The sequence below is a fragment of the Pleuronectes platessa genome, chromosome 1, assembly GCF_947347685.1.
Source record: "Pleuronectes platessa chromosome 1, fPlePla1.1, whole genome shotgun sequence".
Taxonomy (NCBI): Eukaryota; Metazoa; Chordata; class Actinopteri; order Pleuronectiformes; family Pleuronectidae; genus Pleuronectes; species Pleuronectes platessa.
The window spans coordinates 3512953-3531336 of NC_070626.1; the positions used below are offsets into that span (position 1 = coordinate 3512953).

Sequence of the window (18384 nt, forward strand, 5' to 3'; positions counted from 1 at the left end):
CGTCAGTGTCACATTACAGAACAACTTTACAAACGTCAAAGCAACAACAGGAAATTGCAGACACTCGATCTCAGGCACTGAGACTTCATATTTCCGTTGGATGCTCAGATAATCCAAAACAAATCCAAACCACATTACATCATTTTTTGGAATGAGACAAAAAGTAAAAACACTAAAAATAGAGATCCCACAGAGGCAAATTAGACAGTTAAAACTGCAAACTGAGGAAAACCATGACTTTGTCCAGGCTCTGTGGAAAAATGATGACACACAGAGCTGGCAAGCTATGAGAGACATACCAGTTCTTCTTAGATGTTTATGAAAACAGAATAACATTTCCAGAGACTTGCTACATTGTAAAAGGCTGATTATAAAAAGATATATAACACTAAGATTAGTACATTTCTGGAAATCTTTTTTTCATGCAAACTATCCATTTGGAATTATTTATTCTATCGTATAGCAAAAAAAGAACAGTCTAGTAAGATAACAAGAGCACATAAAGGACAAATTATGCATTATAAAAAAAAAAGAAGAGGACACTGAGGTAGAAAATTGCACACTATCCAAATAAAAAGAGCAGTTGGAGCCTTATTTTTTATGGTAATGGGGGTTGGAGGCTGAGCGGGCAGACTTAGTGCTACTGCATATCATTGATGGAAGGTTAACAGCTGCAGCTTTATGGTGCCAGGCTGAACCGCATTCACTGGCTGCAACCCTGTCATGTCCCTGCAGCACAGTAATGACAGACTGGCTTCGTGTTGATGATCACTTGACTGCATGGACATACCAACTAAAATGAAACTGGACACAGGAGCATCTGGAGCTGACATTCATGTGGGGTCCTCTGTTTGAAACTCCATTAATATAACATTATTGTTACTGGCTACGTGTAGCTGAGATGATTCTAAAGGATTTCATCACACCCCATTGCTGAATTTATTTATGGTGGCCATTTTTTTCTGCAAAAGGCATTGACAATACTTAGTCTTATTACCTCTCTGTGTATTGGCAGGTCACTGCCATTCTCATGTTGCATTCAGACTTCCTTCACACGCACAAGGGACTCAAAGCAAATAATGCAGCATGTAATCCAACGTAACTTTATCTCAGCGATACTTCAATGTTGGCCTTTTATTGTCTTCACATTGTATCAAACTGCACGAAGGTACTGATGACGCAGTTAAAATGTTATTCTATTATCTTATTTCAACTTCCAAACACAGGAGATCAGTGTTGAATATCACAACGGCTAATGTAAGAAGAGGATCAGTAACCAAGAGCTGTTAATTGGATGACTGGAGGCAGCTGACTGTACACCTCCAGCTTCTCAGCTGGCTAACCTTCTCCCTTTCCTGCTCTATGGAAAACTACTTGTATCTTGTACAGCATGGGATTTAGATCATGGCTGTAATCATTATTGCCTGACTACTGCATTAAAACAACATACATTCATTTGGCTGACTTTTACAGATAGGGAATCAGAGCAAGTATCAACACTTGACAGCGGCTGTTTATGTTTGACCAGAATATCTAATTTTATTAGCTATGACGTATTGCTGCATTCAGACAAGGATGTCTGACAGCAATGAAAGTAAGGACACTTGGTCTGGGTGTGCTCATACCAGCTCACAGCTATACTGCAGACTTCTAACTCTCTGCCCCAGTCCCCAGCCTCAGCATCACCATGCCAATTCTCTCTCTCTTTTGCGCAGTCATTATATGCACACGTCGTGTTAAAAAACAACAATATCCTGGCTCAGACGAGTGTTGGTCAATAGGACATTATCACTCAGATGTCCTGAAGAGCAGCAGATGGAAGTCATGTCAACTTCCAGAGACAATAGACCACAAGTGGATGGTAAATTATCAAATCCTTAATGCTGATCGGAGATTAGATGTAAGGAAAGATATCGCTTCAACCTCTGTACTGTCTACCTGACATATTAGAATAAGAAGAGGAATAAATTTGGTTTTGCATATAGAGTAAAACTGTGAAAGCTACATCCACCCTTCACATATTCCAGCTGCGAACTAGTCTTTATAAGAAGCACTTAAGCTACAGATAATCTTTACTGTAGTTGAAAATAGGAAGTCACACTACAAGCATTTAAGCAATTCACATCATCAATCGCTTTCTAACACACTGCAACATTCAGCTGTTTCTGCTGATAACCTATCAGGGTGGTTCATGTTGCTTCAGATACATATGATAGCGTAGGGACATTATTTTTTCTTGTGATTGTCTTTAAACACAACCCTTCACTCTGCAGTTCACCACAACAATGCGGCAGTAACTTAGAATGAGTGGACGAATAAATGCTGCCGACTTGGTTACCTTTGTCAAATGACATCGACAACATGTGGGACATGGCCGAATGACACATCTCAACGAAATGGTCTGTACATTATTGAGAACAGCAGATTTGCACGTGTTAACCAACATGCAAACCCAGTTGCTGTGATCCACGGGCGAAGGAGGACAACAGTTGACATTTAGGCAAAAAACACGGTGTAAATTACATTGTTTCGAGTCGAGTTTGAATGTCTGGACTTATGGAGACTTGGAAGGCACAACAGAGTAGGATGGAGGCATGTTGTGTTTTTTTCTGTCGTTTTTTTACGTTTGAAGAAGTGGTCACCAGTTACTTCAATTGTATTGGATAGGCTGCAATGCTGTTTAACCCTAATCTGTAAAAGTGTTTTGTTGACTTAAACACCTCACCCACCCCTCCATCTGCATGGCGGTGACTAGATAATGAGTTGATTTTAATTTCTCTGTGAACTATACCTTTAAATACAGTCTGGGTGAGTTTTAAAGTGATTGACTGAGAAGCCGATGGGTTTAAATTATTGGGGCTCGTGGGACTAATATTAATGGGTCGGAACAGGCCCGCATTTGATTAAGAGATAATTTATAGAAAGATAATCTCGTACGGAGCTTTAAAGGTGCGGGGGCGGGTGCATGTTTGCAGAATTTGCCCTCTGCAGGACTCCCCATTGTGAGCGTGCAGACACACACACACACACACACACACACACACAGACACTCATGCAAGTATGAAGTCAGGGGAGGTTTACCTGTATATCCATCGGACTGCCACACAGTCGCTCTGGATAGGCCTCGTGCAGGTCAGACAGTTTCTCCCAGTCTCCAGATCCCCTCTCATCATCCCTGTCAAACCATTCCGTCCACTCTGCCTCTGCGGGACGAACACACACACACACAAACACACACACACACACACACACACACACACACACACACACACATACACACAAGTACATCCCAGTTCAGTGGTCAGACATCGTAGTGGTAGATATTAAACTAATTTACGTCAAGGCTTTGGCTTGTAGTCCATTTAGACTGTCAGAGAGCATTTGTAGCATAGTAATTGAAGGGCTCTCTCCTCTCATTATGTTATCTGTCTGGCTTCCACAGTAGGGGATATGCATCTGACTGTGAGCCCGAATTACTATCTGGAGCTCGACACACAGTTAGGCTGCCTGAGTAAGTCTGAGCGCAGGTCTCACAGCTTCTTCCACTGTATGCATATCTGCGTGTTGGAGTGTGCTGGTTTCATTAAAAGAGATGCTATCGGATATTCGATGAGAAGCACCTAATTGGACTCAGCTTTTGGATGGAGGGGTTCACTAAAAGCAGCGTACCAGGCAGCTGAGCACGAGGCAGACATATTGATAAGAAGATGGTGTGGTGATGATATCTGAGGCTGATCGATTGCTGCTCGAGAAGAATTTAAAGAGCCAGAATAAACTGATGGAACAAGTGTGGAGTTGTTTGTCTGTGCATGAACCTGTGTCTGTGTGTGTGTCTACGTGTAGGTGTGTTTGTCTGTGCATGAACGTGTGTGTGTGTGGGTGTGTCTTTATGTGTGGGTATTCGCTGCTGTCGAAATCACAACTTTTAAAAGCTTCCAGGAGATGCTGGCATTTTTTTCTGTTGGTCTTTGTCAGTGTGGGCTGAACCAGAGTCAGCTGAGGCTGCATGTTGATACAGGTTTACTATTTTCAGTCATGCAAACCACTGATCAGGGAAAATATAAGTTTAATGATTTTAGCTGTGTAGCTCAGCTGAGACAGGTGGTCGCGTGTTGTTCGTAGACCCAATACATTACTTCCAACCCTCAATATGGCAAGTGGTGCTAGATTGATTTTATTTGACATTTAACAGCCTGGGCAACATTTAACTATTTTAATTCAACCTCTGTGGAACTGACTTTAATGCGCATGTCCACCTGTTGTCACAGGTGACGACGAAGTATGTTCCATTTGCGAATGAAGACCTGTTTGAAAGGTCTAGAATAAACTTGAGCACATATTTTGGAAGAGAAAACGGAGAACCCAAAAACATTTCCTCAACTGTCTGTTACTGACAGAGCTATAGAAGCAGAGAGCCGTGCAGTAGTTTAATGATATGTCAGTGTTAAATAATAAACACATCAGTGCTTGACTTACTAAGAAAATCCTGATGTGCAAGTGTTTGCAGTCATGATCTGCCTGATCTACAAACTGTTGTATTTCACTGAGATCACTAAGCTCTAAAATAAAATGGTAATGAGCTCATGAATTACAAAAGCAATTTGGCTGTAGTTCAACAGTTCTATCTTATGAAATAAATAGAGAGAGAGAGAGAGAGAGAGAGAGAGAGAGAGAGAGAGAGAGAGAGAGATTGTATTGATCTGGATGTTAATAAGACTCCATTTTCATCTGTCTTGCATCCTTATTGTATCTTGACATTATTTACCCAGATTACATTTACATCTGGTATTAATATGTGTCTCCAGTGTCTAAACCAAGATCTGATCTCTGTGTCCATCTTCCGCCACATTCTCCTCTCTATTGGGAGGATCCAAAAAATTACAAGTTTGAAGAAGATAAATAGAAGAAAAAGGGAAGCCATCCCTAAAGCTGCTTTATTGTGTTTGCTTGCTTTTTGATTGGTCTCCCGTTCACTCTATCCGAATGTCTCTTGTGTCTCACTAGGACTAAGGATAGGACTGCTTCCTGATTACTGGCTAATGGCTGCAAGCGGCCCAGCCCTTGCTGGTTTGGAACAGTCGGGCATGTTTATTATTTCCACCAAAAGAGCTGTTGTCTGTGGATTGTTGAAACAACTGCATTCACACTCTTGCTCAATTCTTTCATCAACTCTGGAGCTGGTTGAGCTGATTGGATCTATCTATCCCTGTTTTTATGAGTAGCACTGTGTTACGTTTTGTTTGCACGAAAACTGTTAAATTCAGTCCGATCGACTGACTGATTGATTGTCTATTACATGTTTCCTCCTATTACTTGCCTGTGGCCCTTCAATAAATTCTATGCATGAGAGATGTGACACTTTGGAAACGCTCGCACAAACAACCTGCAAAACTGTTGCTCCTCCCTGGTGTGTGCTTGATACATTTGTTTCCACTTGAATGTTTCAAAGCCTCCGTATATCTGTCCCTGGGAATAATCCAATCGCCACCAACATGTCATTCAAAAAACCCAGTCTGTACAAGAGATTGACAGTACCTTGCACCCACTGGCTGCAGGTGGTGATGGTGAAATGTTCCCCATAAGTAGACTGAAAGACACGTGAGCTCCGGGCCTCTGAGGAGGCCTTGGTCCCTAAAAACACACACAGACACATACAGACACACACGGCGAGAGAGAGAGAAAGATTATGTAAATGTTAGACATTTACCATGACAATGGTATCGTGCAGGGATTTCTGAACTGGCACCACTTCGATCATACCGCATTAAAATGTTATGAAGGGACACGGTGTCAGAAGATCATATATAATATACATGCCTTTTTTCTTCAATCATTCCTACCTTGATAGACAGCGTGATCCTCCACTACTGAAGAAGTGTCACCTTTAGTCACTATAAAAGTCCAGGGATGTCTGCAGAGGAAAAGCAGAGGAGATGTGAGGTAGAGAAAAAAGAATGTACAGGTCAGCTAATGGACAGAAAGAAGAGAAGGACTGGACAAGGAGTAGACAGAATAAAGTAAAGATGAAATGAAACCAGAGACGGAACAATAAAAGGAAATATAGACAGAAGCAGCTAAAGAGCAGGTGGGAATTACATATAAAACACACAAACACACACACAGATGGTGGCATTTTTCTGATGATGTTGAAGTAAAGAGTGAGTTCTTAATAAAATGAGTTATCCCAGCATGCATCACTCTGGTAATGGCATATTGGTTGCTAGGGACCAACAGGAGAACTACTGTGTAATTGGACAGAGGTTCAACATCAGTGTGAGGGAGACAAAGACTTTCAATATACAGTTGACTGTGAATGAAAATGAAGAAAAAGAACAGTATCTTGTTTTATTGTTTGAAAATAAAAAAACAAATAAAACTAGGGCTACGTTGTAGCACTAACGGGCCCGAGCACAGGCGATTTCAAGTCTGTTGCGGTCGGGGAAGAGAGAGCGTTCGATGACCAAGCGCTCGCCACCGTGTTACAAGCGTTTTGCCACTGCAGCCAGGATAAGATAAACGCCTCACTTTCTGTAGCCAGCAGGTGGTGCTATCGTTTTAAATCATTGTGTCTTTGTAGATGTCATCAGTTCGCGACTCTTGTCTTACATGTCTGGTTTGGACTGGATTGGACCAAATATGTCCAAGATACAGAAGCTCATGTTTTAATGGCGTGTAATCAAACTTTGACGTCACGCCAAGGTCACACCGTGAGACAAGAAATATATCTTTTAATAACTTTTCATCACCATCTTGTTGTGATGACACTCAACTAAATTTCACGTTGATCTGATGAAAGCTCTACAACAAGTACATCAAAGTAAAAGTGTGGTATATGGCCAAAATGGCTACCAAATCCAAAAATTGCGGGCTTCCTGTGTGGTTTAGCATATCTGTCCAAGAGACTTATTTCTTTGTCCTGAAAAGACACTTGTCCCTATCGATTTTTGTAGATGTAGACCAATCGTAGTGCCGGGGCTGCCCTTTAGGGGGCGCTAGTCAGTTATTTGGACACGCCCATTCCTTAAAACTATCTGTATATCTTCATCTTGATACACACATGTAGTTTGAGGGGGCTGGACCCATGAACACGTAAGTTACAGCAATTCCGTGTGTCATGGCGAGTTGAACTTTGATGACACGCCATTAATAATCCGCATGATGAAAAGTCACAGTAATCGTAAGCCTACATTATCAATGTCTTGAGACCCATTTGACACAGTTTGACATGGTTTCACAAATTGGATGAGGAGAAATACATCCAAGTGTAAAATGTACCAAAAACAAGACATTTCCTGCTGCCACCAGGAGGCGCTGTCATTTTAAGTTACGATTTCTGTGTAGATGTCTTCAGGTCGCAACCCTTGTCTTACATGTAGAGGTTGGAGTTGATTGGACCAAATATGTCTGAGATAGAGAAGCTCGTGTTTTGATGGCGTTTCATCTAACTTTGACGCTACCCCACGGTCAGACGGTATGACGAAAAGTTGATCTTTCAATAACTTTTGATCTCCAGTTTGTTGTGATGACACTGGTCTAAATTTTAAGTTGGTACGGTGAAAACTCTACGAGAAGTACATCAAAGTAAAAATATGGAATATGACCAAAATGGCCACTTAATCCGAAATGGCGGGCTTCCTGTTAATTTTTTCATTTTGGTCCTTGAGCCTTTTTTATGCATCTGGTCATGATACACAACTGTCTAGATTTGCGTGAGGATCGATGAATGCTAAATGAGGGGCTTTTCTGTAGGTGGCGCTGTTGAGCCATTTTGCCACGCCCATTTCCAAATACTCCAGAATACGTATATTTAAACCACATTCTAATTTACTGCAAACTTTTACAACTTTTTGAGCATGTTTAAAAATTCTCAGAATAATCCTTTCAATTTCAATAGGGCCTCTCACCAGAGGTGCTCGGGCCCTAAAAAAATATCTATCTCGATTGAATGATGTATGTTGGTTGGATCCTGAGTCGAGATGTTCCACTTTCCCTTTGTGTGTTAATTATGTTTAGAATCAAGCAAATAAGTGTTAAAAACAGTTGTAGCAGTAACAGTGGAAGCCTTCATGATTCATCCAGAGTCAAGGTTTTGCAAATGTGCATGAACGCACTAATCTGATAGTGAAAAGCGCTGCTCATATTTACCCAGACCCCGAGGTGATGTAGTACAATCCACCTTTTAGTCAAGGAGCTGGCCAAATCCCAAAGACATACGGTTTACAGTGACATAAATCATCATCCCTCAGTTGAGAAAGAAACGTTTGGCATTTTTACTTGATAGATGACTCTAACAATTAATCAAACATCCACAGTGCTTGGGAAGAAATTGACAGGTATAGTGTGCCAGTACATTCCTCCCAAAGTAGGCATGCACAATACCAGGGCAGTGGCATGAGGTCACCTTAGTGGGATGAACCTATTATTGCAATAACATGCAAACAAAATGACTGTATTTGTGCTCCAGTGAGGGACAGTTTTAAAGTTGAGGTGCTGACATGAACACAATGACTTCTAGTATCTACAACATCTGCAAAATAATTGTAATCATGTTTTCCTTTCTACATTCCTACAGTATTTGTTCTACACTGACATTTGATTTTTACATTTCAAACATACTCATTAAATCAATCATTCTGAAGAAAAGATCAGTGTATTTACATTAATTAGTACATTAATATATATGCCACTGTAGTGAATGTGGCATACATAATTCACCCTTGTTCTTAGTGTGGTAATATACACTGTTCTTTCATGCTGTTATTTAATTAATGTGTTAAGAATGACTGTGTAAATTGTATATTACATTATATCTGTACAGGATAATAGTACTTGTCTAATTCCACAGATACTCCCCTCTCTCTCTTAGCAGTACCCAAGTTCAGGTTATAGATAAAGGGCCAACCACAGTATATTGTAGTGTCTACGCTCATGGACTTTCATATCTAACTCAGATGCTCCAGACAGACAGACACCAACTTCAACTCTCACCAACTTAACTCTGTTTTGCGTATTTCACCAGTGGCTAGACATAAGGACACAATGTGATTTAGGAATGCATACTTTAGACTTAACTATCCAATAGGATGTGATAGTAGCGACTTTATGTAGCTTATGTTATGGAAGTTTTCTGGAAGATGGTGAAAGGAGATCTCAGGCAGCAGCTGATGTCTAATGCAGAAGATTTTAATGTAGACTTGATTCATCAAGGAGACAAGAAGGTGGAACAATACACAAACCCCAACAGAGTAACATGAGCAATTGTCTACCCCAAGTCTGAAGATGTCTCCCTCAGCATCCCAGTATATCTTCCTCTACTTGCATCACCCATTCTAACAGCACATCCATTAAAGGCTAGAATTGCTGTCATTCTCTATGTTACATGTAGGTGTTCGCATCCTATTGGATAGTTAAGTCTAAAGTAGGCATTACTAAATCACGTTGTGTCCTTACGTCTTGCCACTGGTGAAATCGGAAAAAAAGGTTAAATCTGGTGAGAGTTGAAGTTGGTTCCTCTCTGTCTGGGGCATTTGAGTTAGATATGAAAGTCCTTCAACATAGACTACAATGTACTGTTGGTTGGCCCCTTTATCTATAACCAGACCTTGGGTAGTTCTAACAGAGACAAGGGAGTATATGTGGAGATTAGACAGGCACTATTCTCCTGTACAGATATAATTTGTAATATACAGTATACATAATATATAGTGGCATATACAGTAATGTGTGAGGATGGTCAAAAATTCCTCAACAGCTTAGGTTTGCTCTATTATTAGTTGTTTACCTTTCCTAATAATATTGCTTAAATTTTGGATTATAAACTCTTAACTTCCAGTTTCCTCCTTCCAGATGAATGAGGCACTGGTGTTCCTCTGTGGAGTTTTTAACTTGTAGTTGTTAATTTGAAGAAATAGGCAAACAGATGTCTACAGCAGAGGGGGCTGGGACTCTTCAACATAAATTAAGTCATCACGACAATGGTGCATTACAAAGATGGCTGCGCCTGGTTCAAAGCCTTACATCCATGAGTCCATGAATGATATCTCTGAGGAATCCTCGCTTGAACTTGCACCTAAAGCGTCAGAGCATGTTGGACAGAAACCCACCAATTTAGTTCTGTGTACTTTTGCACATTGGATTGTTTCATGCTTGTGTCAGAAGATTTCCCTTATAACGATGGTAATGTTTATATGGCAGCAATACTGCATCAATAAAGTAAATACTTTTAATGTCATGGGTTAAGTTGTTTCTTTGTGTAAGCTGCAACCACAGGCCAAGCAAACATTTCAAACAGGCATGTATACAATGTGCACGGCACTAGGCACAATTATTACAACCATGCTAAACGTGAATGCAAACAATGAATTATTGAAAATCAAGAAACTGTCATTGTAAATGTTTAATTTGGAAGACATTTAATTCCCCATGTTTGCTTAACCTCAACGATACACAACACTTGGTGAGGAGCACTGAATGTAAACGTCACTTTTGTTTGTTTATGAGAAAGCTCCGCAGTGAGGAGCTGAGTGGGCCTGGGAATAAATAGTTAGTGGATCCATCCAGCAAGGCCAGAGGAGCACCAGACAACTATCTGTGCAGTCACAGAGTTCACAGAGGAGAGACTGATAAGTAACAGCTGATGTATTAGGATTTCTTTGCACAATGAGTCAGCCAGTTCTTACTGTCTTCACTATTCAAACAGGAATGTGCGAATAATTAGAAAGTAAAGACAGAGAATCCAAAAGCCAAACTATTTTACTGCCAACATAGTTTGGTTGGTTAGAATCAACTCTAAACCATATCTGTATACATCCATCAAATTATTTCAATATGATTTATGTTGAGCTTTAAAAAAGAAACGCCGCACCAGAGTTGTGTTGTTTTATTTCTTCAGTGGCAGCTACAGTAAACATATGCAAATTACATAATGGAGAATGTACTGCAGAGTCTACACTGTCTCATAAATCCAAGCTTATTAAAATGTCTCTGGGTTTGTTGCAAATTCCTTAGTCTCTCTCTGCTGATGACACCAGGGTTGGTCTGTTTGGCAACAGTTTGAGGAGGGAAGGCGACAGGAGTCGTTAGGCAGGAATTCCTCTGTCACCTCACCATCTCTCCCTTCCACTTATTCTGTCCTCCACAGCATCCACAACCATGGAGCATAGTGCAAACTGGGAAGTGGAATGTGAACTCATATAGTTCATGAATCCCTGTCAGTGTTTACTGTGGTCTCCTTCGCAGCATTTAGTTTCCTAACGCTGTCTGGCTAGGAGGCCAACCGCAGGACAGGGCCTGCACTGCCAAGACTCACCAGCATCTTCCCTCAGCCCACAACAAGGCCTCTGATGCTGCAGTTAACTCGCACAGCGCAGAACACAGTCACACGAGTGTGTGGTTTACTGTGCAAAGCTGCCTATCCAACAAACAAAAGAGCAGTCGAGTCTTGTTTGAGGAATTTGTCAATGTCTAAGTGTACAAAATGTAGACATTCTTATCTACCATGATACTCCCTATTTCTTGTTTCTCTTATCGTGGCAGGATTCAGTTTCCATTGCCTTCCTGACACACTAATTCTCTCTCTCTCTCTCTCTCTCTCTCTCTCTCTCTCTCTCTCTCTCTCTCTCTCTCTCTCTCTCTCTCTCTCTCTCTCTCTCTCTCTCTCTCACAGACACACACACACACAAACAGTTCAAACTCCCTTAAACAATTTCTGCACTGTGAGATATGGCAGAACTAAAGCGCACACACAAATGGATTAGCTACTGCAGCATAAAATAGTCCAAGTGTGGGAGATTGTGCGCACATTGTCTGCGTATATGCACACACACACACACACACACACACACACCTGCTCACACATGCGCACACATGCATGTTTTTAATGCAAAGGCTTAGCTTAATTTCTGTTAGGTGGAGAAAAGTCAACACAGTTGGTGACTTGATGCTAATAACCGAGCATCTACCAGCTAGAAGCTGAGTGAATAGTGGACTTTTGTCAGATACATTGGATGAGCACAAACACAACTGCTAATAAATATGAATGTATCTGCTGGATGGGTAAAAAGGCGTTAACAAATGACATTAGCTATATTATGGAAGTGTTGTATCTACAGTTAATTCTGCTGCTCCAAAATGTACAGAAAATATATTTCTTTAGTTGCAGGAAAGGCAACATTTGCTAGCAGCAGCTACTTGTCACACCTCACAACCCTGTCTCCTAAAAAGTGCTTTTATATACAGCTAAATAACCACAACAAATAAGATCTGAAGGAAACCTCACGCAGCACAAATTATTATTTCTGCTGATATAATGAAGAAATGTTACAGAAACATCTGATCTTGAAATACAATAATATTTGCAATGATGAACACATTATAAACTTTTCTATTCTTATATTTAGGTAGCCTGACGTTGTCAGACTCGCAATTCTAGTCAGAATGTGAGTCTGAGACCGCTCCATTGGGCTGTGATTATGGGGCGTGTTTCAACTGACCAGGAAGTAAAATTCTTCTTCGCTCAATTGGATAGACCTACAACCAATCAGAGCAACGTAGTATGTGACGTATGCTAAGCAACGCATTGTGAGTTATTTACTAACGCCGGGTTCACACCGGACGCTTCAGCGCAGCGCCAAGCCTTAAATAACAGCTGGCTCCCATCCACTCCCATGTTAAAACTTTGTGCCGGTCACACCGGAGGCTGAAGCACCGCGAGGCAGCCTTGGCGCAGCGCGGTGCTTCAACCTCCGGTGTGAACAGCCAAGCGCCGGGGCGTCGCCTCCACGTTCTGTGTTCCTCTTTCAAAATGAATGCGCTGTCGATGTTTCCTAAAACAGACTCAATGGCAGCATCTACACATCTCAGCTCGCCAGCGGCAGGCATGTTTGTTGAAAACGAATTCAACCCAAGGGCACTTTGATGACGTGGCTGATTACGTTACCGTTGATCATCTGTCAATCATCGTATAAAGCCCGCCCTGACAATCTGATTGGCCCGGTCGGGCCATAATTTTTCCTCAACGGAGCGACTCCAGACCGAACTGCCCGACCAAAAATGTTGTGGGCGGGGCTAAGTTCGTCTGGCATCCAGGCTAATATTTAGGCACTCCCAGGGTGAATTTGAGGGAGGATCATGTAGAAAAGACCATGTTCTGTGTGTGTGTTCTGCCATGCAGTGTTTTTATCTACATTTCGAATTGATGTCACAGTTCGTGGTGGTACTGTGCTGGACAACATTATATTCAGAGGTGTTTCTTCATAAGCCATATGTAGATTAGGGAACACAAAATATCATCTCTGAGTGTAAAGTAATCAATTAAACATTACCTTTACTTATGAACACAACGACAATAATAATAGCATTGAATTTACACATTATGAGCTTTGCAAATGTAGAATTTATGGCAGAGAATTTGAATTCCACCAGTACGTTCATAAGTACCGTATAAAGTGGCCACTGAGTGTATATATTTTTTACAAGTGATACACGGGAGATAGTTTACTGAAAATCTTCAAGAACCAAAAGTTGCCCAAAAAGCTGCAGGGATTAATTAGAAAAAGACAGCCACTGACTGAAGTTGTAACATTTTCTCATTAATTCACAGCAATCAATAAAAAGCGGGCTCCAGACAATACAATGCTGGGAGCATCTTTCCCCACATATTGTGAACTGAATACCTGAGTTTGAATTGGAAGAGCTCAGCAGAGATGTTGAGATCAGAGTAGTAATCAGCGGAGTGTAGAGAACCGTTATAGTCATTATTGTTCATCAAGTTAAATTGCTTTTTATATTATTTATTTACATATTATATCTAGAAAAATATAGATTACCATTTATATAGCTTAAAGTGATGCAATTTTATGCTTGAACAAAAATATATAATAAGCTCACCGAAATCCCAGACTGCTGATGTGCTGACTGCCCAATTGGGAGAGGCTCTTCTTGGCAGATTCCTCCAAGTTGTTGGAACCCTCGTCATTGACCACCACGGCCAGTATGAGACCCACTCCCACACCGTCCACATACTTCGCAAGGCGACGACTCTCTTCCTTACTGCGGTATGTGTCAAACCTGCAGGAATGAAGGAATGGGAAGAAGAACAAGACATTTACTATTACAGCATCTTCGGTTCAACATTTTACTTACCAGAGAAGTTTCAGCTGTCAATGAAACTTAGTTTCCAGCCGTTCGTTCAGAGACTCTTCCCGCTCCTTTCTTTTACTGATAAAAACGCATTTAAAGGAGAGGAAATTTCTGTGATGTGACTAATGTACATTAAGTGCAGCGTAATATCCGGTGCTATAGGAGCTTTGATAAAACCAAGTGTACCTCAAAGAAACTTAAATTAAGCACAAGAGCAAAGAGGGAGATGAAAGATAATTTGAACATTCAATGTCATCAAAGTAGAACACCAGCCCTATCCTTTTCTAATTATTGTATAATTGCTCTCTAATTCTTCTCTCGTGGTTGATTCTGTCTACATATTAAATGTGTTGTAACAGCCTTTTATTAAGTGCATTTTATGGTTTTCACCTTCTAATGAAATTCAATTTGACAAGACTGGACACAGTCCAGAGCCCTGCCTCCACCTCCTCTAAGAATGACCCATTCATCTATTTACCACAAAAAAAAACTGTATATCAATGAATAAATCTATTTGAAATAAAAATGTAATGGACATTTAAACGCAAAAGGATATTAAGGATGGCTTCAATTACTAAATTTAATATCCCCCCACGAAGCGATGCCAGAGCCATTACAGGCATATTTGTATCCATCATTACAGCCTTGTGGTTTGACAGCTTATGGGGTGACGCCGCCGCATCTTCTCTGCTCTAATTAGTGTCTCATGAATGTTCAGGAGCTGAGACGCTGCCTCTGCTTCGAGGGACCCTCACCTGTCGTCGTGTAGCACATCTCCGGTCTTGGGATCGATGACGTGGATAATGATGCCTCGGTTGCCCCAGCTTCTCTGAAACAGGTAGTTGTTTTGGTTGCTCTCTCCGGGGTGGAGGGTTTTGTTCAGGAACGTCCATGACAGTTTCTTTTTTCCATGGATCTCTAGTGTCCCACCTGTGCCCACACCAAGGTACTTCCTCCCAAAGTAGCTGTGTTCCTGATCACTGTCATCCAATCTGAGAACAGTGTAGAAAAATAAAAAACGGGTTAAGAGATTATATGTCTTTCTACAAGTGGCATGAAACAAGAAGAATTCTTCGGTGATGTTTGTGAATGTGCAAATTGTGAAAGTTTGTCCAACATGTAGACATGTTTAAATTGCATGTGGGATTTGTATTTTTGATGATTTGAAAAATCTTATGAAACATTGTCCTCATTTGCTGGTTGCAGATTTTTGGCCACAGTATTGGGCAAACTGATGAACTGATAATCTGCTGAGTGGTATGTGTCAAATATTTCAATATTGTTGAAATACATTAAAAGTCAGTGGATCAGCGAAGTCACTTCATTCTCTAGGGAAATGAAAGTCTGTACAGAAATTAATGAGGAACCGATGATGTCATCCCAATGTTGCTTATATGACATAAATGGCTTAGTTTAACAGAAAAAAAGTTCATTCATTTAATAAAGGTCTATTTTATTGCAGTTTTTACTCAGTCAAAATAAACAGTGGATTTGTTAGGGTATTTCTTCTTAGGCAGCATGTTTCAAATTAAATTAGAGTGTGTGTTCAAAATGATGAAGGAATGTGGGACAATGGATCTGTATAACACAAGAATAAGGTAACTTTTACGAATCCTGATTCAGGTTTCAATCACTGCAGTGTCAGTATGTATGATCATTTAGACATTTCAGTCACAAAGAAGCTCATGAAAGGTGTTTCAGGATTATGTGGAGAATACAAACTCACTAGGTGTAGAGTGGCTGCATAGAGACTTCTATGGTTAGTCAAAAAAATTAAAAACAACAAAATAGCAGACATTGTGTCATGGGACTGCAGCACAACAAAATAACTTGTATTATCAGAACAGAGAAAGGTTTCTTCCACTGAAGCACAACATTGATGGTATCACTGAGCTCTCTGCTGCTGAGCAGCTCTCTAGTCAGTGAGTGAGGAAGCCAATCTGGCCCATCTTTGATTTGACAAGATTTGTACTGAATGTAGATGAAGGAACCTGCTATGTGTAGGGGTTTGGGGGTTTGATTATTGTGATTGCCCAATGAACACAGCACAATCACAATCTTGTGATGAGAGAGGTCTGACTGGTTGGAGCAGACATAGATATTACAGTTACTCAGATAAGCCACTTTTCAACTGTGGTGACCAGAGAAGCCGCTCAGAATAAACAACCTGTTGAACCTGGAGGTGGATGGTTCTACAGCAGCAGAGACCACACCAGGCTCCTCTCCTGTCAGCCAACAACAGAAGACTGAGACTGCAGTGACACAGAATCACCAACACTGGACAGTTGAAGAATCAAAAACGTAGCCTGGTCTGATGAGTCTGGATTTCTGCTGAGGCTGCAGATGGTAGAGTCACAATCTGGAGTCAACAGCATGAATCCATATAGACAACCTGCCTTGTGTCAACAGTCCAACCTGTTGGTGGTGGTGTGATGATCGTAAATTATGTTTTTTTATACAATTTGGGTTTTAATACAAATCAAACGTGATTTAAGTGTCAGTTTATCATCTTCTAAGGGACACTTCCAGCAGGTTAAGGATCCATGTCACAAAGTAAATGTCTCAAACTGGTTTCATGAACATGACAGTAAGTTCAGTGAACTTCAGCGACCTCCTCTGTCACCAGATGTGAACCCAGAGTGTGCAACTGACAATTCTACAGAAACGATGAAATGCAGTCAAACCAGCGAGTATTAGAGGAAGGTCCAAAATCTGTCTGGGAGCTAAATCGAGGAAGTAACCACTAATAGTACACTGCTGTGCTCACAGGGTGTGTGCTTACTGACCAGTGTTACTGTGCTTAAGTATCATTCTGCTTTCAAGCTGTGTTTCATACTGTACCTTCCAAATAGGGAGATGGTGAGATTGCCTCTATAAGGACAGTCTGGGCTCCCAATGTGTAGCTCCCCCTTGGTCCCAATCAGAATGTGTTTCATTCGAAGCAATATGGGCCGGTTGGTGTCAGCAATCACCAACTTTCCTACAGGAGAAAGAGAGAGGAGGGTTGGAGTGGGTTTGTGTGTGTGTGGTGTGGGGGGGGAATGAAGCCTCCTGGCAGGTCCTTCATGCCTCAGTGCCCTCAGACACCTTCTGTCTCAGAGGTGGTGCACTAGTGGCAGAAAAATTGGACTACGGGCAGAAAGTAGTCCAAGTAGACCAAAGACTGGATGGTCTCTGGTTCGACTCCACGGAGTGACAACAAAAACATACCTGGATGGACAACACCTGGATCTGTTCAAAAGTCCAAGAGGACTCTCACTACCCCACTGTCTAAGTGCCCCTGAGCAAGGCACCTTACTCCCCCAACACTTGCTCCCTGGGCACCGTGCATGGCTGCCCACTGCTCTGTGTGTCATCCTGTGTTCACCAGATGGGTGAAAAGCAGAGGACAAATTCCCCCCCATTTGCATGTCGTGTGTCTGTGCATGTGTGTGGGACCAATAAATGTATATTGTATCTCTTGTACCATTTATGGCCTTGTGCACAGACTGAACACACACACACACACACACACACACACACACACACACACACACACACACACACACAGAATGTAGCTGGCCAACCACGTCTGTTACCAGACCTGCAATCCAATGATTCCAGTTCAGTAGTGAAGTGGTGAATAACTGTTCAACATTGAACATCATCTCCTGTATGTTCCTGTGTTCTCTGAAGGGCAGGGGCCCTGCATTTAATCGCATTCCCTTTGTCTTGTTTCTGCCTCTTGCACGGTACATTCAGAAATAATGTAGTTATTGAAATTTCTTCCCCCTCAAATTATTAAGAAATAATCAAGGCTCATATGCTTCCGTCAAGAAAGTGACCATTTAGATCAAATGGCTGAGCAGTTAAATGTGGCAGAATTGTATTTGCCTTTTGAAGGGACTATCAACGAATCTGAGTGATGAGGAGTCTTCTGGGAGGATTAATGCTGAACTGTACTGTAAAGATATTGAATAAAAAATAGCTGTAAACATGTATGAACAGTACATCTTTACATTGCATGTTTATTACATCATAACATTTAACAAAAATACTAAGCAAGACTCCCTTAAATGGCCTAGTGGAAGATAGAGGCCCCTGTTAATTTAAACTAACCCATTAAAAAAGGGTTGCTAGAAAAGAAAAGAGAAAGCCAATCAAATTTGAAGAATTTGTTTTGAACCCAACTTGCAACTATCACCCGCCCATACACTCTGCTTCACACAGAAACATGTCATGTTACAGTAGATAAAGAAAGTGTGA

At 41.1% G+C, this 18384-nt stretch overlaps 1 protein-coding gene across 3 annotated transcripts in view; it reads right to left on the reverse strand.

The window, feature by feature from the left end:
• cemip (cell migration inducing hyaluronidase 1) overlaps positions 1-18384 on the reverse strand; it is a 146690-nt gene that overhangs the window by 54065 nt on the left and 74241 nt on the right. For all 3 annotated transcript variants that reach the window (XM_053419120.1, XM_053419130.1, XM_053419139.1), the window contains exons 4-9: positions 16981-17119; positions 14895-15131; positions 13888-14067; positions 5841-5911; positions 5536-5631; positions 3082-3203 (exon numbers count right to left, since the gene is read on the reverse strand). In XM_053419120.1, the coding sequence (XP_053275095.1) occupies positions 3082-3203; positions 5536-5631; positions 5841-5911; positions 13888-14067; positions 14895-15131; positions 16981-17119 (845 nt within the window). The remainder of the gene's footprint in view (positions 1-3081; positions 3204-5535; positions 5632-5840; positions 5912-13887; positions 14068-14894; positions 15132-16980; positions 17120-18384) is intronic.